The following is a 23,379-nucleotide window of genomic DNA, read 5'->3' on the forward strand; positions in this document are numbered from 1 at the left end:
CTTTGCCCTCTGGTTTTAGAAAGCTCATTTAAGAAAAATGGTTACTCTAGCTTCCTCAAAATTTGATGTACTCCTATTAAGTCTTCCCATGGCCTTGTCTGTTCCAAAGAAAACAATCCCAGTTGATCAAATCTTTCCACATACCTAAAACTTCCTCATAAATCTTCTCCAAATTGTCTCCTGTGGCGACTGGAAATATACACAGCATTCATGGGCTGAACATAACCTCTCATGTTTTATGTGTTCCCTCATAAAGGAAATCACTCTGTATGCCTTTTTAACCACCTTATCTAACCATCTTACCTTCTTTAAGAATCCATGGATACAGACTCCACAGTCCCCCTGTTACTCCACACTCAATATCCTTACATTAATTGTATATTCCCTTGCCTTATTGCACCTCCCCTGGTGCATTAGTTCATACATCTACAGTTTAATTTCCAGTTGCCACTTTTCTGGCTAACTGACCAAACCAACTGTAGCCTCTTGAAGTTGAAAACTTACCTTGTCCTGGTCATTCACTTGGCCAATATTTGTATTATGTACAATTTCTTTAGCATACCCCGACATGTAAATCTATATCAACAAATAATCTGCTGGAGGAACTCAGTGGGTCGAGCAGCATCTGGGGGTAGAAAGGAATTGTCAAGGTTTCAGGTCAAAACCCCGCAGCAGAACTGAGCAAATCTGAATTATTGATATATAGAACAAAAAACAAGGAACCTGCTGGAACCACATTAGCAACACCCTTGCAGTCACAAAAAACACTCAATCATTAACCTCTTTTTCTTGATCCAATTTGCCATTTTTAAAGTTGAGTTTATGCAGGTCTGAGTAGTGGATGTTTACTGAACCAAGAATTATTAGTTTGAAGTTGGTGACGAGATCCCAAGTCCAGTGACACCACAACATTGCACCCTGTGTACTTTTACTTTTTTTAAACAAGCTGCCAGTGGGACTTTGTCAAAGCTCTTGTTGCAATTCACATAGGCTATATCAAACAAACTGCCCTCATCAACTCTCTTTACTTTGCTGCAAAAAATTCAATCAAATTTCATCAGACATGATCTCCTTTTAACAAATCTACTCTGACTGGCCTTGATTAATCTGTCTCTTTCTTAATGAAGGTTTATACATTTCCTCAGAATTGATTACAATAATTTACCCACCACCAAAGTTAAACTGGCCAATAATAACTTGGTTTATCCCTCCCTCTTCATTTAAACAAAAGTACAACATTAGAATTCCTGTAATCCTCTGGCACCATTCCTGTAGCCAGTGATGATTACAAAAATGGTGGTTACAGCCTCCATAATTTCCATATTACCTTACAACACAAGAGGAGGCTATTTCAGCCTATTGAGACTATATTGGCACACAGAGCGATCACAGTCCCTCATTAATTTTCCTTCTAACCTCACATTCCCATAAAACACATGTTCCCACCCCTCAACACACACAATGAACAACTTTCAGTCATAAATTAATTTACCAAACCACGTCTTTGGGATATGGAAGGAAACTGGAGTACTGGGGGAAACCGACATGGTCACAGGAAGAACATGCAAATCCTTCATAGACAGCACTGGAGGTCAGGACCGAATCCAGGTCGCTGAAGCTGTGAGGCAGCAGATCTACCAACGGCACCACTGCTGCTTGATTCTGTTAACAACTTAGGATGTGTTTTACCATGCCTACTAACTATTCTACTTTGAAGAGGTGCTAAACATTAACCTTTTAAACTTGAATTTATTTTTCAGGATCTGAATCTCACCAGTACTGCCAACATCTATTGCCCTTGAGAAGGTGATGGTGAGCTGCCACCTTGAACCATAGCAGCCTTTCTGGTGAAGATACACAGGTGTGCTGCTGGAGCGAACATTCCAGGATTCGGACATAGTAACAATGAATGAACAGTGATATATTTTGAAGTCAGTATGGCATCCTAAACATTTGGGATGGTGGGCTGCTTTGTCCTGGATGGTGTCAACCTCCTTGAACCTTGGAGGAGCTACATTTATCCAGACAAGTGGAGAGTATTCCATCAAATTTCTGATGTATGCCTTGTTGATAGCAGAAAGTGTCAAGATGCCAGTCACTCATCGCAGAATACCTAGTCCCTGACCTGCTCTTTTAAGCCATAGTTTTTATGCGGCTGGTCCATTTGAGTTTCTGATCAAAGGTAACCCTCATAATGTTGATGGTGGGAGACTCAACAATGTTAATGCTATTGAAACTCAAGAGTAGATGGTTAGACTCTCTCTTGTTGGAGGTGGTCATTGCCTGGCACTTCTATGGCACAAATGTTAGTTGCAACTTATTAGCCCATGCCTGAACATTGTCTTGCTCTGGCTACATGCAGACATGAGCTAATTCACTTCCTGAGGAGTTGCAAATGAAATTGAATGTAGTGCAATTATCACTGAACAACATTTGACCTTATGATGCAAAGAAGATAATTGTTGAAGCACCAGCAAGTGGTTGCCCTGATAAATTCCTGCAATGATTGTAATGCTTCCTCTCCTCCTATGCTTATCCCATCTGATATTCCATACACTTCCTCCATAACTACAAGATTGGCAATGCATCTCCACTCTTTTTTTGGAAAGACTGGTGCAAACTATTAACTCATATTCTTTGTCTCAATACACAAGTTACTTTTTTGGTCCCCAATAGGCACTACTCTTTCCTAGTTATCCTTTTGTTTTTTTATGCACTTATAAAACAAGTCTTTGAATTTTCTTTAATGCTCTTTTGCTTACTTACTTTCCCTTTTAACTTCATCTGAAGACTTCCTATTTTCTTCTAGGCTTTCTGCAATATTAAGTTCTCAGTATCTGACATAAGCCAGATTTTTTTGTTGTATCCTTCCCTCTGAGGACCTTATAATCCAGACGGCTTTAGATTTGACAGTCCAGCCTTTTTTGTGTTTACCCCAACCCTCTCAAATCTCCTTAAATACTTCCTGTGTTCAGAGACTAATTTACGTCAAGTAGTTGGTTTCAGTCCACTTTTGCTGAAACACTTATCAGCCTAGTAAAATTACCCCTCTTTTTTTTTCCTTTTCCATAACCATTGCTAAATCTAACTGAACCATGATCATCGCCACAAAAATACTCTACCACTGTTATCCCTTCCACCTGCCCATCCCTGTCCCTAAAAACTGTACCTTTTAAACTGACTATATCCCAGTAATATTCAGGTGATTCAAATTCTCCACTATAACCACCCTAGAGTTTTTGCCTGCATATTTGCTATGGAATCATTTCTTAAACCAATATTGTCACTGTCCCTCTCCTTTATTGTCGCCCTCACTATCTCATCTGAAAACCTGCTCCAAGTTCAAACATGGACCAAAGCTGTCCAAAACTGGGCTCAACACCAAAGCCTGTAAGGAGATCTGGAAGACAAAAATCAATTCTTACATCAAATCTGTCGTTGTCTTCCATTGAATCTGTGTGTTGATATATTACTTATAGACTCAGAAAGACCGTTCAGCCCATCGGGTTCATGCCAGCTCCCACAGAACAATCCCTTTGGCCCCATTCCCTACATTTCCCTGTACCCCTGCAACTTATTCTCTCTCACACATACCCATCAACTCCACTTTTGATTATTTTATCCTACACTTTGATCAATTACTTAACCTGTATTTCACTGTTGCTTTTAAAATTTCTTCCCTTCCTTCCCAGAACATCCTAGAATACATTTGGTTAGGCCCTGGGGATTTGTCCACCTGTGTGTCTCAACACTGCCAGCACCTTCTCTTTTGTAATGATGATACATTTCAGGACATCACTATTGTCTTTCATAAACTCCCTACCTTTCATGACCTCTCCACGGTAAATATAGAAGTATTAATTTAAGATCTCTCCCATCTCCTGTGGCTCCACACAGAGACAACCACACCGATCCTTAAGGGGGACCTAATTAACCTTCCGCTCTTAGTATACTTATGGAATCTCTTAGGGCTCTCCTTTACCTTATCTGAAAGTGATAGCTTATGTCCCCTTTTTGTCACTTTGTTGAATCCTTGCACAATATAATTTCTCACTGCAAGACCAGTGACTTATAATAATTCCTGCTATTTTATAGTGATGTCTTGTAATCTTCTATTACAGTATTATGCTAAAGATATCAAATGTCCACTTATTACTCAAAATGGATATGTTTGCTCTCTGCCTAGCATCACTATTGAGTAGGCCATGTTTCTGTCTGTGGGATTAAATATGCAGTAATACTTTTGGGAACTTTAAATCTACAGATCTGGTAGTGATGTACACAGAAGTATTTAGTTGGCATATTCTGTGCAAAACAAAAAACAGGACCATCAAAGCCCATGAAAGACTGAACAAGTTCATGTTATCAACAAAACAGCAGCAGCAATTGACAACTTTGCTGTCAACTGCATTAATCTCATCAAAAATGATTTGATTAAACTTAAACTTTAGGATATGATTGAAATAAAGGTTTATACTATTTAAGTAGATAACTAAGCATTAAGATAAATTACAAAACATTTTGCTGTTCATAAAAATGTGCAATGGAAGAACTTGCAGTGAGAAAAATGTTATTCCCGCATTCCTAATAGTAAAGGAAATTAAGGTGTCAGCATTGCCTGTCAAGTTGAAAAACAAGTTTTTGGTTGGAGTACGTCTTTAACACTGGTGGTCATCAGTGTGCACAAGGGGCACGATATGAGATCAGTGCATTTTGGGTTTCACTAAAGGGAGAAACTGCCTTATTGCTTTGGGAGTTCAGCAAGACTGACAAGGCTTTGCCAAACAGTATGGAGTGGCACACATTTTGGCCGTTGTGGTGAGCAGCAAGCCAGACATGCCAGCACAGTGTAACAATCTGGAATATTTAATTTTGCACGGTCTTGTAAATAAATCTGTCCTTCATATTTTCCACAGCATTTCAATGATATCTAAAGGCATTACAACATGTCATAATGTGAGAAAGAGAATTCTTCTCTGAATGCATTTTTTCGCAAATTGGAAAGGTAAAGAACACCCCTAAAGATTGAAGGGAAAGGTAAAGAAATTACTGAATAGGATTTCTGTGAAAAAGGGAAAGGCAATGGTGCCTCTAAGTGGAAGAGACAAGTACAAAAGATAAAAGAATAAACATACAATTTTTCTAAAATGGAAAATGTTGGTTCGTTGCTCTTTTGAAAAAAATCTCAAATGTCACTTTTATACTACAGATTTTTTTTTAAAGATACGAAGTTCTAAAATTAACAACATGGAATCATTTTGAAAATCAAAATGCATTTACAACTGGCAGATGAGGGATGAGGTGTGTGTGGGGGTTATAATCAGAAGCAACCAAAATTTACTGCAGGCAAAACTAGTCCTCTTCATGGCAATTTAGTCAGTATGCAGGTGTACTTTTCATTAATATGTAGCTATACTTCTAGTTGGCACATTAGTAAGATTTTCCATTATTCACTTAAAAAATTACATGGATCCCAGACATAGCTGTGGATACACGTTTCAGTAGATGGAGCTACAAAACCACCAGTCCCCAAACCTTCAGTTCCTTTATATAACTGGGTCAGAGTTTTTCAGTTCTTTGCACGTGATCATTAACAATACAGGCTCCTGACAGCATGCTCCATTCAGCTAAGTTTTCACACAATTGGATGTTTGTTCTTCCCTTCTCATCAAAATTCATCTTCACGTTCTGCAACATGTAATTCTTTGCGAAATCACATCCCAAATTTTGACTTTCTCAAACTTTTTGCCTCCTGCCTTTTTTGACTCAAAAATAGATCCTTTAGTCTTCTTCCCTGTGGCATTCATTTTCCACTAATTTCATCTTTATAATTACATAACTCCTAAGCTACGTCTTCATCCTGCATCCCCCATTATCTGACCGCAGCAACTTGCACCTATACAGCTCTTTTAATCAGGTAAAACAATCTGAGACACTGCACAATAATAATTAATCAACAAACTAAATTGATGCAAACCACATAAAGAGATATGAAGATTGGTCACCAAAAACAGATTGGCAAATCAGTGAACTATAATTTTGATATATTATAGATGACAGAGAATTCACAGTGGAATTTAAGAACTTTCAGCCTGCTCAGCAAATGGCAATAGTGGAGCAAAGAGAACTAGAAATGCAAAAGCAGCTTGAACTGTGCAAGTACAGTGATCTCAAATGGTTGCAAGGTTGAAAAAAGTTACCAAGTTAGGAAGGGCAAGATCATAGAGTGAATTTTAATATCAAGGCATTGTCAGACTGGGAGTCAATGGAAGTCAAAGAGCACTGGGATAGTTGGTAACAGAACCTAAGCCTCTGCCTCTCCACCACTGAAATGCATCTTACCTGTAGATTTAATTTTTCTACTGCCCTCTACACCAAACTCCTATTTGTCACTCTCATGGAAAGGAAAGGTTTAAAGGGACAAACATAGACAAATGGGACTAGCTCAGTTAGACAACTTGGTCAGCACAGACAAGTTGGGCTGAAGGGCCTGTTTCCGTGCTGTATAACTCTATGATTCTCTGTAAGCAGTTCAAGATGCAGCTGTACAAACACTATCGTGTCCTAAATCCTGAAGTTCATTGCTTATATCCCTGCACATTTTATATACACACTCACCAACACACTTCCCTCACACTTACAGGAGAAGCTAATTCACAACCACAGACAGCAGATGGTCATCAGCTAGGACACCCACAGCTGATGACCACCTTAAGTATATTTTTGCTTATTTTGAGGTTTCTGCACAAACCAGTTGCTTCAAACATAACTGCATTAGTAGGCATTCTCCTCCAACTATGTTTGAAGCAACTGGTTTGTGCAGAAACCTCAAAATAAGCAAAAAGACACATCAGCAACCCTATATGTCATTCTCTGTAAACTTTGGCAACTTGAAACAATTACAGAAAACTCCAGACTGTTGTGGAATTGTGGCAACAAGACGAAATCATCCAGTAACTAACCTGCAAATAATTGATGATTTTTGGTGAGTTTTGTTTCCAATCATTAAACACATGTTCAGCTGTGTAAGGTTCAGAGAGTGGGTTGAGCACCACATGATTTGTGTTGCATACTGACTAAGATCATGACCAGTCTGTCCTGCATTCTTCCAGACAAGCTCTCTGCTCTTATAAATGTTCATGTTTAGATGTGATAAACCCAATACAATTGCAACGGGAAATCTCAAATGCTGGACTTAATTGGTACTGACAAGCTTAAGCGGTTTTTTATAGAACTGCGTAGAATAGTGCAATTACTCTTAGGTTAAATCTTTATCCCTGGATTGACTCCTTTTTCATCTGTAGTATATGTTGAATTAGTTATGAATGATATTACTTTACAGCTGTCATTTCTTTAAGGATTCTGCCATGTGACACTGCAAAGTTGCAACAACGTTTATAGAAAGTTCCAGAGAAATGGTTGCGAGGAACCCTTTCATAAATAAGTCCTACTTTGTTTTTTAGCTCTGAATCAGGTGTGCATTATTCTGCACATTCTTCGAGTAGACTTCTTTGGATATTAGGAATACACAATATACATATCCAATCACACTTAAAATAGCAGGTTGAGCTTCAAAAGGTTCATCAGAATCCACACTTGCACAGTGTATGAAGAAACACAAGTATCTTACACATGAAACTCCTGCTCTATTTCCCTAATATTACTTTATATAACCATGTGTTGCTGCAGTTAGGATATTTATACATTCCATTCGATCAAAATGCAGAGGTTACGTTTAAACCTATAATTTAGGAAAAAATCCTTGACATATAAATATTTATGTCAACTGTGTCTAAATGATACAAGTAGAATATAACCCATTAATAATATAAACAGAACACTGTAAATACTCAGTAAATTAGATTGCATGACCGGAGAGAGAAATATTACCTGTTTCCAAGACAGAAAAAAGGTTAATTAAATATATTTCAAGGAAAGTAAGAGCGAAATTTTACTAAGAAAAATAAAATGTGAAATTTGCTGTCAGGGAGCAGGGGTCCAGGTTCTCCCCTACTCTGTTCTGACTCGAAGTAGTTGAGTGGGTTGAATTCCGAGACATATACTGCTTTCCACCAGCAGATGGTACTCAGGGAATGGAGAATATTTCACACAGAGGATGAAAACACCGTTGGAACTGTTATTTCAACCTCCTCCATAATCAAATTAACCAGAATATTTGTAATTTGCAGCGTGTTTAATGATTTAACCACTTTCAAAAACAGCAAAAATCCAGATTAATCACCATTTCACGCAAATCATTCCGACGGCCTGAATTTCGCAATTATTGTTGCACATCTGAAATTTAAAATGGGAACTAAATCTTATCTGAAGGAGAGAACAATACAACTAAATTGTAGACTTATGTGCTGTGCATTGGAGAGAATGCAGGGGGTATGTTGTAGGAGGGTGGTTGTGAGTTGCGCAGCTTTAAGGGGCGGTGCAGTTGAATGTGAACTTTGTTCCGGGTAAAAGACAGTGTTTCCGACAGTAAAGATGGCAGCCACCAAGAGGAGAGTGTTTGTGGTGGGAGTAGGAATGACCAAGGTAATTGGGCCAGAAAACAAAAGCGGCGATTGTGCTTGCACATGGGGTGCTTTAGAGTGGTTGTTCTTTGCAGTAAGGAGACTGATGCCTGGGGTTTGTGTACTTGGTGGAAGCTCCTGGGTGACACTTTAAAGGGGGTTCTCGATGGTTACTGTGCCAGCAAGGCTCCCCTGCAGAATGAGCAAATGCACTGGCATATAGGCTAGGGCTGTTTCAGATTTGATCCCGTTTCTCCTTGTAGGCTGACCACAAGAAGAACCAGATAGTGTAGTACATCTTGGCCTGTGCATTTGTGAGGCACAGCTGTAGTCCAGGCAGTGTTTGACGAATAGAGTCAGTTTATCCTGCGTTCCCCCACTCCTACAGTGCTGCTCCTTCTTGATGTGTATATGGTCTAATTACTGTATCCTGGAGGTGGGGGGATGGGTTACATTATGGAAGCGTGAGAGGTGGAGGTTGGGATATTACTAGATATTGTTTTTCTTTTCCTTTTTGTTGGGATACATTCTTCCATCACATCTTGCAGATTACAGTTATTGGGCCAGATCTTGCTGGCTATTGCTGACAGTTCTGAACTGAATCTTTGGTGTTTTACTATTGCAAGAGCATTATGTCTGCATCTTAATGTCCGCACGTTTCAAACACATAAATTCAGGATTTACAGATTTGGGAGGCTAAATTTATCAGCTCACCTGACCACTGAATGGTGGAGTCCAATCCAGCTGAGGTTTCCCTGCATTATGTAGGGGAATTGCCCCTTGGATCGTTTGCCAGGTCGATACTGAAGGACTCAAAAACCCTTCACAGAAAATTCTACGTGGTGTCACCTCACAGGCAACCTGGTGACTCCCAACAGACAAGAGCCAGCTGTGCATCTGGTGCCATGCATGCCCTGAATACACTATAATTTATGCCTGGGAAGAGAACCTTGGCTTTCTATCAGTCAACATTGAGATTCATGTGACGAGAAATGGCAGGATATAGAGAAACTAATTAATTGTGAACGCAAGGTATTCTCGGACTGAAAACACCATCATGTCTTGAGGAGAAATAAACTGATCAACAGGTATCTGAATGCTGAGCTTCAGAAAGAATTTGTGCCATAACGAACAGATAGTGGAAGAGGTACAGGAGATCCAGCAATTGATTGAGAACCATGATGTGTGGTCCAAAGACCCACCCTGCTAAGAGCCAAGCATGGAGGAGGGCTTATCAAGGACAGAGAACAGTCAGTGCCTGCTGGTTGGAGTACCTTGAAGATCCCCCCGCTACTGAGATAGTCTTTGATGCAAGTGACTATATTCCACAGGGTGCAATTTTGCCTCCTGGCAATATTGAAAAGGCCATTCATCATTTTGTAAGACAAGGCTCTAGAGCAGACCAAATCCTTGCTGTCATAGTTAAAGCATGGTGGAGAAATACCTTTGAATTCTTGTCTTATTTCCCTTGTGTGGAAAAAGAAAAGCGTGCCTGTAAATCTTGGAGAGCCATAATCATAATCATTTTCAAAAAGAGAGAAGCCTAGTTGCAGTAATTACAGAAAAGTCTCCCTGCTGTCTACCCCAGGGAAAGTCAAACCAAGGATCTTCCTCAACTGCCTCTTCCCAGTGGCTGATGAGCTCCCCCACAGAGCCACGGTATAGATTCCATTCATCAAGCTGTGCAAAGAACTTGATCGTCAATGCACGATAAATGCAAGAAAAATATAGAGAGCAGTAACAACCACTGTACATGGTCATTTTGCATTTATTGTATGTTTTCACTCCTTCTACTTTATTAATTTATTTTATATTTTTACCCAGCACCTCCTATATTTCACCCAGCTCCAATGTCTCCAATGCATGGCTTGTTATCTCTGGTACTCTTCCTGGGTATACCTTCCAGGCCACCTATTTGTCATCAATATGCTGCTCTCTGTTTTAGCAATAAATGTTTAGCAATATTGAACTCCTAGTATTTTTTTTCCCTGTGTATTTCCTGACATTCACATGGCTGTTGATATGGGAGATGTTTTGAAGGAATATATTTGCTCTTATCTCTCACTGTCACTATCACTACCCTTGAATGTCTCTCACTGCTCTGATCTCCTTCAAGTAGCTGTTTCCAAATCACTTTTGGTAAATCACTCTTTGGTTTACTTTCACATCAAGGCATTCCTTAATTGGGAGCCAGTGTAGGTCAGGAAGCATGGGAGTTGTGAGTGAACAGAACCTGATGTGAGTTAGAACACAGCAGCAGTAATTTAGATGACATCAAGTCTGCAGAACTGATGAGGCCACACAGGTGAGATTTGGAAATATGCATCCAGAGATAGCAAAGGTAAGAGTGATCTGGGACCAGGGAGGAATGTGTATGAGAGTAGAACATTGATGATAAATAGGCAGCCTGGAATGTATTCCCATGTAGAGTACCAGAGATAACAAGCCATGCATAGGAACGGAAGATATTGGAGCTGATTCTGTGATTTAGATAAGCATGGAAGCAAGTGACTGTGGTGGGGGGGGGGGGGGGTGGGTATTGGAAGATGATAGAGCATTTAGCCATATCAAAGACTGCCGAGGTGAAAAATGATAAGCCGGAATGGATTGCAAACATATGACTTAAAAGCAAGAGTACACCATTCAACCCCTCGAGCCTACTCTACCATTTAATACCATCCTGACCTATTTTATTGTAACTTCACCTCCACATTCCTGTCTACCCATGGTGATCTTTCACCCCCTTGCTTATCAAGAATCTACCTGTCTCTGCTTTAATGATGTTCAAAGACTCTGCTTCCACTGTCTTCAAGGAAGAAGGTTCCAAAGACTCATGCCCCTCTTAGAAATAAAAAAAAATCTGTGTCATCTTTATCTTAACTGGGTGACCCATTTTTTTAAAGTGTGATTCCCTAGATCTAGATTTTCCCACAAAAGAAAGTATCCTCCACACATCCATCTTGTCAAAACCCATCAAAATGTAATATTTCAATCATCCTTGCTCCCTCCAGTCTTCCAGCAGATACATACCCAGCCTATCTAATCCTTCCTCATAAAACAATCTGTCCATTCCAACTATTCAACAAGTAAAAATCTGAACTGTTTTCAAAATGTGAAAGGATTACCATTGTCACAATCAAATAGCATATGAATAGAGGTTTTTGAGCATGTTTCATTAGTTTCACAAGGTTGAAAGTATAATTAGAAGGATTGCAGTAATTCCTGGAAATACGTAAACACATTTGGGAGGCTGCAATACATTCAAGGGTTCGGAAAGGGAAGCACTTTGTGGATAAACTGGTGCTTTGCTAAGAAGGGGAGATCAAGAGTTTCTCTCTTTGAGAGTGTTGAGCATGAGGCATGGGGCGGCACGGTAGCGTAGCAGGTAGTGCGACGCTATTACAGCGCCAGCGATCGGGGTTCGATTCCCGTCCCTGTCTGTAAGGAGTTTGTACGTTCTCCCGTGTCTGTGTGGGTTTCCTCTGGGTGCTCTGGTTTCCTCCCACATTCCAAAGACATACGGGTAGGTTAATTTGGGTTTAAAATGGGCAGCGCGGACTCGTTGGGCCGGAAAGGCCTGTTACCACGCTGTACATAAAATTAAAAAATTTAATTTTAAAATGATGAGTTTAGAAAGCTGTGCAATACCTGAGCTAGCCATCAATGTCAATTAACACAGCAGTCAGAAAGGGAAGTTGGTTAGTTATCTGTTTAGTGAGTATAGGATTTTTGGCAGGAAGAGCTTGGAGAGAGCAAGTGTGGGAATAGAAGAGAAACTAAAGAAAAACATATTCATTGCAGGAGCCAGGAGAACCTTGCCTACCAGGTCTACCCTCTGAAAGCAGGCTGTGGAGTCAGCTAACTGGATGGTCTCAATCTTAGTGTCAAAAAACCAGCTGCACTCCTCACTTTTTGTTTTGGTGATGAGGATACAGTAATTGTAATCATTTTCCTTCATGATATCTGACACCTTCACCCATTGTCTTCAGGTTTTCTAGGGCTCCTTGGTGAATCAAACAGTCAAATGCTGCTGGATAGTGGGTATGAAATCATAGATAATTTATCCACTTCTGACTCATAGGGGAAGATTTTTCATGCCCCTTTTCCCATTGCCCCATGATTATTGCGACTTATTGCCACTCAGCGTAGGACTGTAGCATCGGTTCTAGTACAGTGAACCCATGTCACTGGGCCTTACACTCAGGTGGAATTCAGTATCCTTCCCTCTCCTTGAAGCATAGTCCTGTCACACAGTAAGCACAAGCACCCCAGCATATCCAAATCCTTAGTGCATAGTTTACTTAGGTTATCCATTCAGTTTTCCAAATCTGAAGAGATGCTTGGCTGTCACTTGTTGTATTTTGAATTTCATGCATTTGTTATTAGTGTCAAATTTCTTCCAATACTTTTCAAGTAAGATGCAGTTAAAATTTAGTGGCAATAAAGGGACAATGTGTTTTTCCTCTCCAGTTTGAAAAGCCTGGGGACCTAGACTATCCTGACATGGCAAAAGAAGCAGGTAGGTGAATAATTTAGGTGATTTTTGTTTGTTATTTGTCATGAGAAGTTGGACAATCTTTAAAAAACTGAATGAACTCCAGGATGCTTTAAAAATATGAAATTTCGCTTGTTTCTACATGTTAAAATTGACGCTTGAGAGCAAAGTATGAAAAAGTCAGATACTTAGAGTTGGTCCCAAACAAACGGCTGAGTTTTTGAGGTTGCTTGATATCTAATTATTCTGAGATCTAGCTGGTTAATGTCAAGTGGTTAACCTGTAGTGTGGAGCAATCAAAAAACCAGATAGAACTGTATGAATCTATGAATGGAATAATGTAAAGTCCTATATCAATTAGTTACGTTTCACAACATATTCACAGTAAAGAGAAACCAGAGATTTCATATGCTGGAATCTGGAACAAAAAATAAACTGCTAGAAGAACTCAGCGGTTCAAGCAGCATCTGTGGAGGCAAAAACTTATTGACTTTTTGGGGTCAAGACCCTGCTTCGGGACTGGTGGGGTTGGAGGTCAGGGGTGAGAGGAAAGATGGCCAGTATATAGGAAAGGGTGGGACAGAAACTGGCAGGTGATAGGTGGAACCAGACCAGGGGAATGAATGGGCAGTTCGAGCCAGGTGAGGGAGGCGGAGAGGGATGCAGAAAGTGGACAAAGGGAGAGAGAACCTGGATGGACTGGTGGGAATGGGAAAGGAACACAGGGGTGTGGGTTACCTGAAATTAGAAATTTAATCGTTCATACCTTTGTTACTAACTATCCAAGCAGAACATGAGATGTTGTTCTTCTAGTTTGTGTTTGGCCTCAGTGGCAGTGGAGGAGGCCAAGGACAGGTCGGGTGAGAAAGGGAGTTGAAATAACACGCAACCGTGAGCTCAAGATGGACGTTATGGACAGAGCGCAGGTGCTCTGCAAAACTGTGTGGTCTCCTCTACATTGGCGAGACCCAGCTCAAACTAGGCAACCATTTACTTACTTAATTACTCTTTTCTTAATTAACGCATTAAATAAATTAGTGGCAGTAACTTGAATTTGATAAATAAATTCTACAGATCAGAAAATATAATTCCCTATTTTCTTCCCCCTGTAGCGGAGAAGGCGCTGGCTGACGCAGGCATTGCATATTCTGCTGTGGAACAAGCTTGTGTGGGTTACGTGTACGGTAAGGGATACTTCCACAGGATCAATTACTTCGATAGTCATGTAGCTTATCAATTTGGTCTTTCTTCCCAGACACAGGATCAGGTTCTATGTGACACTTGTGTTGAAAGCCATCATCAGTTGTGACATTCATCAGAACTGCTCCCACACTGTCATCCTTCCTTTACCAGTGACACAACGTCTGTGGCTCTATTTATATGTGAAAATTTCTGGCACTTTTTATACACTGCAACTGTGACTAAACCTTAAGAATATCTCATTGGATAGGTCCTGGTGTTATGAAACATTGTAAGTAAAATCCACACTTAAGCCTGTGAGGTATTCAGAATCCTAGGCCGGATCGTATTAGACCTGGCCTGTGTCTTGTCACTCCCACCATGATTGTCCTTGTCTTTTGCAGCCATGCAGCTCCCAACGGTTTTGCTGCAGCCATTCCATAAGGTGGATTGGACGATGAGTGGCAGATTGGCCTCAGGCAGGGTAATCTGAGGGCCTGCCCACAGTCTATTTTCAAATTCCAAATGAGCAAAAATGTATTAATAAATTAGAAATATAAATTTATTTAAAAACGCAGTTAACTGATGTGAATTAATCAAAATGAAGTTCATCAAAAAAGAAATGACTTGTTTGCGAAGGTCAGTGGAGCCTTGCTAGGTGCACCTGCTATCCCTGGGGTAAAGCTGAGGGGCTAGATAAAACAATCTTCACAGAGCAGCCTTGGACATGATGGTGAGTCCAGGGACAGAATGGGACATAAGGCATGCCTGCATCAAGCTCTAGTGCATTTCACCTTGCAGCAGGCACTGCAGTGAGCTGGTGATTCTCTATGGGCCCACCTGCTGACTGTCAGCCCAGTCTATCTCCTTAGTTTCCATTGGGAAGGATGCAATTGTTCTTTCTCTATTTAAATGGAATTTGTACTCAGTTTGTTACTTAGCAAAGTTTTAATTCGCATTATTGTTTGTCAAATGAATATTCAACAAACTTGCAAATGTAAGATTAACACACTTTATTCGGGACTAACATTCAAACACTTTAGCAAACGTACAATCTGCTGGAGGAACTCAGTGGGTCAAGCAGCATATGAGGGGAGGAAGGGAATTGTCTGAATGGTCCTGATGCAGGGTTTTGACCCGAAACGTCAACAATTCCTTTCTCCCCGCAGATGCTGCTCAACCTGCTGAGTTCCTCCAGCAGACTGCTGTTTCAGATTCCAGCACCTGCAGTCTCTCTTGTGTCTCCAAATCCCTGTGTCAATGTCTTGCTCGCTCCATGATTCTGCAAAGAATGTGGAACTTCTATGAGCTTGCAGAATCCTGATGTAACCAGGGTTTGTGGTATGATCTCTTTGGGAGCATTGTGATTTGAGAAGGAAGGGCGGGAGGTAAGATTGAATAACCAATCTTATCGTTAAAATAGAAGGCTATAGGTAAGCCTAGGAATTTCTAAGGTAGGGACATGTTCGGCACAGCTTTGTGGGCCGAAGGGCCTGAATTGTGCTGTAGGTTTTCTATGTTTCTATGTTAATTAAAACAGAGAATGTAAATCTTCAGAATTCTCTGAAGACTGAATGCTTGGTATATTCCAGGCTAGGATCTATAAACATTTAGGCAGTTAAAGGATATGGGAAGTAGGTGCAATGTGAATGAACTACAGGATCAGCTGTGATCTTATTGACTGATGGAGCACGTTCGAGAGGCTGATTGGTCTGCTCCTGCTTTTGTTGCTTATCTCTTGTGTAGATTTTTTTTAGCTTTAGGTACAGTCTTTTGTGGGCGCAGTTAGGTTCAGATCCAGGAGTAATGGTTTTATGTTGTCCTCCTTATGAAGGTGACTCAACTTGTGGCCAGCGTGCAATCTACCACAGTTTGGGGTTGACTGGAATTCCCATCATTAATGTTAACAACAACTGCTCGACTGGTTCTACAGCCCTGTTCATGGCTAGACAGCTGATACAAGGAGGTAAGTTAAGACAGCTTTTGTATTAAATAGGGGTAGCAAAACCCTTGAGTTAGGGTTAACTAAATTAGAAGCAAGTTTATTGTAAATGAGAAGATAATAAACAGAGGAATGTGCTAAGGTTACTTCCGTATCATCCCATGTATCCTCACTAATTTCATAACCTGCTAATAATCATCATGAAAACTAATTCAGTTATCTTGATACATTAAGATAGTTATCTTTAGTTAAAATTGCTTAGTAGCTATTATTGGATAGTAGTGAACCACCTGAGAGTGACTGGAACCTCAATGCTGGGGATGCTGACCTGGGAGAGGACATTTGCTTAACCTTCATGTGAATTTGGAGAATTTTGTGGAGACAGCTTTGGTGGTATTTCCAGTACCTTGAGCTGCCTGCTCTAGGTAGTCCAAGTCTCAGAAGCATGTCGAATGACAAGGATCACTGCTGCTGGTACAGGTCTGAGGTCTCGTACTACAGCTCGATGACTTGGGTTTGGGTGACCCAATGGAGTGTTGTCAGTTAGTTCTGAAGATTGGCTCCCTTTCCTGGGATGTTTGTTGGAGGTGAGGTATATCACAGGATGGTGCTGAGAACCTTGAGGCCATGCATCTGGATTGTGCATAATCAGCGGACAGAATGCACCACCTCACAAACTAACTAACCACCCACCCTCCCCATCGGCCACATAGTGCCCATCTGTAGAAGAGTCTGGAGTTCCCACTCGGTCTCATCAGCCACCTCAGAATCCACAAAATAGGAATGGAAACACTCGGACTTGATGCCTAGGAACTGCCTGTGGCGAAGCAGACTAGTGAACACTTTTTACTTTTTCCAAGTGCGTGGGATATTATGTTCTCCGCTTCTTGGTGAGAATTATGAAGAGAAGGCAAGGCAATCTTTGGTAAGAGCTGTGCTGCATATCATGAAATCAATAGTGTTCTTGCCTCATTGCACTGATTGTCCCAGTGTGAGCAGTTGGACACTTCTTCTGGATTGATATATCCACAGAGATTTTTTTCCACATGCACCTGATCATAAAGTACACAATTGTTCTTGCAGTTAGCTTCGTATCACGATGCTTCACCAAGGTTTTAATCTGTCTCATAGAAAAAAATACCCGGGAAAAGTTAATTGAGCACAAAATCAGAGAACCCATGTTATTAGGTAACCCAACACTAAGAATTATTCACACAGCATACACAAAATGCTGGAGGAACTCAGCAGGTCAGGCAGTATCTATGGAGGGAAATGAACAGTTGATGTTTCAGGCTGAGACCCTTCATCAGGACACTAAGAGTTATTCCCTTGTCATGTTTAGGAACCTCTTCATTTGCAGTTCATTTCTGAGAAAACATCAGCCCTTTAAAAGCTGCTTCTCTTGAAACCCTGTCCAATGGCTCTTCTGAGCCAATTGCTTCATCCATCCAGATCTGCTGCTAAATCCCTCATTCACACTTTCTTTCACATTTAAACTTGACAATTCCAGTGCACTCCAGGAATCCATTCAAAATTACTCCTTTTATCTTAACTGTCTATCATCATCTCTGGGCTTTCTGGAAGGGCAATGTCTCAGTTTTAGAGTTAATAAAGTAGTTCTCAAATCCACCCTTTTTCTTGCTGCCCTACTTTTGTAATCTCCTATCACCTCCTGTCTCTCAGATATCTGAACTCCTTCAACTACAGCTATAAATATTCAAGATTTCAGAGTCAAATACAGCAAGGAAACGGACTTCTTATTCTCCCCACATTCCCATTACCCCCAGGTTGTACCACTCACGTACACACTAGGAGCGATTTACAGTGGCTGATTAAACTACCAACCTGCACATTTCTTGGGATGTGGGAAGAAACCGGAACACCCAGAGGAAACCCGTGCGGTCATGGAGATAATGTAAATTCTACACAGACAGTGCTGGAGGTCAACATCGAACCTGAGTTGCTGGATTTGTGAGGCCATGGCTCTTATTAGTTACGTCACACTTTTAAATCACTCAACCTTAAGTGACCAAGGATTCAGTTACAAAAGCTCTAATCTAAGAAATTCCCTCCCTAAAGCTTCCATCTCTCTACTTTTTTTTGTACAGAAGAATCCTTAAAACCAACCTTTCACAGTAAGTTCTGGGTCAGCTGTTGTGATACCTGGTTACATGACTTGTGTCAATTTAGACTGATGTTCCTCTGAAGTACCTTGGAACATCTTGTTTATGGTAAATTACTGCATTGTTATTTTGTCTATGAGTTAGACTTGTCCAATTTGTGAACAGTGTTATGGAAGATCCTTTATTGCGAGCTGTCCCCTTCCTCCTGTGAGATGTCAAAAACTGCTTAAACCGTCATGGTGGCAGAGGTGAGATTCTTCAGTAAATGATTGGCAGGGTATCCAAGCACAGATATAGATAGGTTTGAACATTCTCTAAAACTGAATGTTTTAGAATAAAATGTCAATTGTTGAATGTAATTGAAATCAAAATAATAGATAAGGTTTTGGTTAACTTTAATAACTCATTCCTATTCCCACTAACATTGTATGAGTATAATGTTCTTATCACTTCTTTTAAGGACTGGCTGACTGTACCCTTGCTTTGGGATTTGAAAAAATGGAAAGAGGATCTCTTACTTCTAAGGTAGAGAAAATATTTTGTGAGTTCGAAACAGAATTTGAAGTGCCTTAAACTTGCACTTCTGTGAGTTGAGACAAACATCTTGCAATCTGCATCAATAGAATGCATAACAACCTTACTGAAAATCAAAAAATGCAGACATTGGAAATCTGAAATAAATGTAGAAACCATTTTCAGTTTTATTTTTCTCTTAATATTTTCTTCCCACTTTGTCTCCAATGACTTTCCTTCCTTGTATGAAGGCATGTTATAGGTACTTTAATACAGAAAACATTATAAAGCCAAAGTCAGATTTATTGTAGTATGCACAAGTACATGTATGCACAGGTGTAGTGAAAAACATGCTTGCAGCAGCATCACAGGCACATAGCATGGGCATACAAGTACATGACTTGTTGCAGACATGGCTTTCTATTGGAGGTATTTCCATTTTACCTGCATTTGTATCTTTCCAGCTTTAAAATATAATTCCTTCACTAATTTTGTAATTTATTCACCTTTAGCCATGTAATAAATCATTCCATATCCTGATAATAGAAATATTAATTCCAGGTCAGGCAGCAGCTATGGAAAGAGAATCTGTTTCTCTTTCTAAAGAAGCTGACTGACCTGCTGAGTGTTTCCAGCTTTTCTGTTTTGGCCTCAAATACAATTTTTCTTTTTTATGGCTTTTTCTAATGTGATACTATTTTTTATTGATCTGTGCTTTTTGGTTTTATTTATATATTTGGTGCAGTGAGAATGTTAACAATTGGCGTGTAGAGTTCTGAATTAATGGAAGTGAAAATGGAAATGATCTTTCTTTGCCAATATGAAAAGAAGGTTGGAAATTAATTGTGTTCAGCATTCAACCAGGTTGGTTGCTCTGGAGATTAATTTGAACACAAGCTTTTTTTTCTCTCTCCAGGTGCTAATTAAATTGTACATGTTAAACTGTAACAACTCTTTTTGGAGTGAAAGCATCTATTCATCAATGGTTTTTGTTCATTTGCCATGATTGTCTCTTCAATTCACAGATGATTAAGGACCTATTGTCAGAGAATTTTCAGCAGATTTAACAGTAAATAGTTTTTTCAGTCTGTATTCCTGGCAAATCGTAAATTGGCAAAATGGAGGCTTGCAAAGTGACAAACCTGCTTCAATGCAATAGTAACAGAAAATAGCAGAGGTTCTTGGCAGGTTAGGTAGGCTGCATGAAGAGAGAAAAACAGCTTATGTTTCAGGTCAATGACCTTTCATCAGAAGATTTGAAATAATTGGGAGATGAAGTGGGAGATAAACCATATTCCTAGTGCGAAATGATTAGACATAAATTATCCACAATTGGAAGTTCTGACAAAAGATCATTAATACAAAATATTAACTTTGTTTATCATTCTATCCATAAATGCTTCTAACCTGCTGAATATTTCCAACATTTTTTCATTTCAGATTTCCATCATCTATGGTGTTTTCCTTTTGTTTTAATTGTTGGTGTTGTGATACAATCCTAAGAAAAATATACTAAATGATATATTTTGTAGATCATTTACAATTGTATTCTTATTGTTCTGTCTCTCTGTTGCCTTAATGGTTTATATAGTATTTAGTCTATCAGTATATCAAATTATTCTTGTTGGAATGAACACATTAACTGCAGTATCTTTCACCTTATGGAGGAACCTGAAGAATGTTGCTAGAGGCCTTACATTTTCTCTAATGTTGAAAACAACAATTGTCAATGTTGGAGAAAATGTACGGCCTGTAACAACATTCTGGGCATTCTGTCCTATTTTGTACATGTACACACTAATTTATAGGGATTTGTTTACCAATGGAAAAACCTTAAAGCTATGAAAACTGGGACAGCTTTTGGGAGAGAAGTTTTTCTCTAATCTGCTGTGTCCTCCTTGGAGTTCAGTGCCCCTTAACATCGTATCTCTACCAAGCTTTGATATCACACCACCATGCCCATGTATAAATCATACATGTCTGTGGAGAATGAGACTGTTCCCTTTGTACATCCCCATTGTGTGCAATGGGCTGCACACTAACAAAATGAGAAATTTTCATTTATTCCTACACTTTGCTTTCTACCCATTTATCATCCACTTACTCAAGCTGCCGTGTGTCTTGATCTTTCCAATACATCTCTGATGCTGTACTTCATTAAACATTTGATAGTCCATTTAGAACACGCTTACTATTTTCCCTTTTTCTGTTAATTTCTTCAAAGATAATATGATGCAAATTAGTCGCAGATGAGTTCCTTGACTGCCCCAATTAACCCAAATTTCTGAAGTGTCAGGAAAACTATTTTTTAATTATTATCTCTTGCTAGTTTCCTACCACTGCACAGGGCTAATGGCCATTGTTAACTGACTTATTCCAGCACCGTCTTTATTAAATAGGAACGTAACATTCATCATCATGAGCTCTTTTGGTGTAATTTTGAAATACCATGTTTCATTCTTTCTGATGTTTCACTTCTTATGTCCCTCAATATTCTGGAGTGTATTTTCTTAATTTTCCTGCATGTAAAGCTTTCAAAGTGGATAAATTAACACTTTATGTTCATTGACACTTTAATATTATTTTTTCAATACTTATGTTAGTTACTCCACACTTCCCTGTGACTCTCCTCTAATCCTACCTTAGCGCCACCAGTTAACATAGAACAGTACAGCACTAGACAGACCATTCGGTCCATGATGTTTTGCTGATTTTGATGCCAATTTATACTAAATGCCCTCCTGTGTATTATTCTATCCCTCCATTCCCTTCATATTCAGCTGTCTATCTAAAAGCTTCTTAAGTTCCACCAAACTGCCTGCTTTCACTACTACCCCTGATAACCCATTCCAGGCATCTACCACTCTCTGCATATTTGGGGTTTAAAATGGGTGGTGCGGACTCGTTGGGCCGGAAGGGCCTGTTACCACGCTGTCACGTTGCCTTTAAACTTCCCCCACCCCCAATCTTAAAAGCATGTCCTCTGGTGTTTGACATTTCTACCTTAGGGTAGACAGTCAGAATTTTTTCCTTATCTATTTCTCTCATAATTTTACAAATCTCTTTCCGGTCTCTCCTCAGCCTCCAATGCTCTAGGGAGGAGAACAACCCAAGTTTGTCCAACCTTCTTTATAGGTCATATCCGCTAATTAAGGCAGCATCCTGGTAAACCTCTTCTTCACCCTCTCCACAGTCTCCACATCCTTTCTGTAATGGGGCAACCAGAACTGCACACACTACTCCAAGTGTAGTCTGACTAAAGTTTTATATAGCTGCATCATGACTTCCTTACTCATACTCAACACCCTTATCAATGAAGGCAAGCATGCCATAGGCCTTCTTTACCACCTTATCCACTTGTGTAGCCATTTTCAGTGAACTATGGACCTGGACCCCAAGATTCCACTGTACCTCAGTGCTATTTAGGGGCCTACATTTAAATGGATACTTTCTCCTTTCATTTGACCTCCTGAAGTGCAACACCTCACACTCGCCCGGATTAAACTCCATCTGCCACTTCTCTGCCCATATCTGTAACTGATCTATATCCTGCTGTGTTCTTTGACAGTCCTTTACACTGTCCACAACTCCACCAATCTTGGTGCCATCCGCAAACATGCTAATCCACCCATCTACATTTTCATCTATCTCATTGATATATATCACAAACAGCAGAGGTCCCAGCACCGATCCTTGCAGAACACCACTGGTCGCAGACCTCCAGCCAGAGTAACAGCCTTCCACCCCTACTCTCTGTCTTCTATGGGCAAGCCAGTTCTGAATCCAAACTTGCATGGGATCCAGGGTGAATTGAATATTTGTCTTCTGAATCAACCCACCGTGAGGGACCTTATCAAATGCCTTACTAAAGTTCATGTAGATAACGTCAAGCTCCTTTGTCACCTACTCAAAAAAAACTTAATGAAGTTTGTAAGGCATGACCTGCCCTGCACAAAGCCATGCCTTTCCAAATGTGCATAAATCCCTCAGTATCCTCTCCAATAGCTTCCCTGCCACTGACTTGAGGCTCACTGGCCTATAGTTACCTGGATTATTCCCATTTCACTTCTTGAACAAAGGCAAAATATTTGTTACTCTCCAGTCCTCTGGGACCTCACCCTGTTGCTAGTGAGGACACAAAGATCTTTGTCAAAGCCCCAGCAATCTCCTCACTTGCTTCTTTCAGTATTCTGGGATATCTGCCATCTGGCCCTAGAGACTTATCCACCTTAATGCTTTTTAGAAGACCCACCACTACCTCCTCCTTAATCTCAAAATGTCCCAGCATATTAGCATGCCCCATTCTTCCTTATCTATCCTCCAAATCCTCCTCAGTAAATACCAACACAAAGTACACATTTAATACCTCAGCCACATGCTCTGACTCCAAGCACAAATTCCCTCCTTTATCCTTGAGTGGACCTATCCCAAGTCATCCTTTTTTTTAATACAAATATAAATTGCCTTGGTATTATCCTTGATCCTGCTTGCCAAGGACATTTCATGGCTCCTTTTGGCCTTCCTAATCACCAGCTAGAGCACTTTCCTGTTATCTTTATATTCTACAAGGGCCCAGTCTGATTTTAGCTTCCTAAACCTTACATA

The 23,379-nt window shown here is 40.0% G+C and overlaps 1 protein-coding gene across 1 annotated transcript in view; it reads left to right on the forward strand.

Annotated features, from left to right (window-relative positions):
- Positions 1-8,456: 8,456 nt before the first annotated feature.
- The window catches only part of scp2a (sterol carrier protein 2a), a 71,146-nt gene continuing 56,223 nt past the window's right edge, over positions 8,457-23,379 (forward strand). Inside the window, exons 1-5 of the mRNA XM_052012066.1 lie at positions 8,457-8,544; positions 12,993-13,041; positions 14,130-14,201; positions 16,031-16,162; positions 18,722-18,786. Of these exons, the coding sequence (XP_051868026.1) occupies positions 8,494-8,544; positions 12,993-13,041; positions 14,130-14,201; positions 16,031-16,162; positions 18,722-18,786 (369 nt within the window). The 5' untranslated portion in view covers positions 8,457-8,493. The remainder of the gene's footprint in view (positions 8,545-12,992; positions 13,042-14,129; positions 14,202-16,030; positions 16,163-18,721; positions 18,787-23,379) is intronic.

This window comes from Pristis pectinata, chromosome 3, assembly GCF_009764475.1.
Source record: "Pristis pectinata isolate sPriPec2 chromosome 3, sPriPec2.1.pri, whole genome shotgun sequence".
NCBI classification, from domain to species: domain Eukaryota; kingdom Metazoa; phylum Chordata; class Chondrichthyes; order Rhinopristiformes; family Pristidae; genus Pristis; species Pristis pectinata.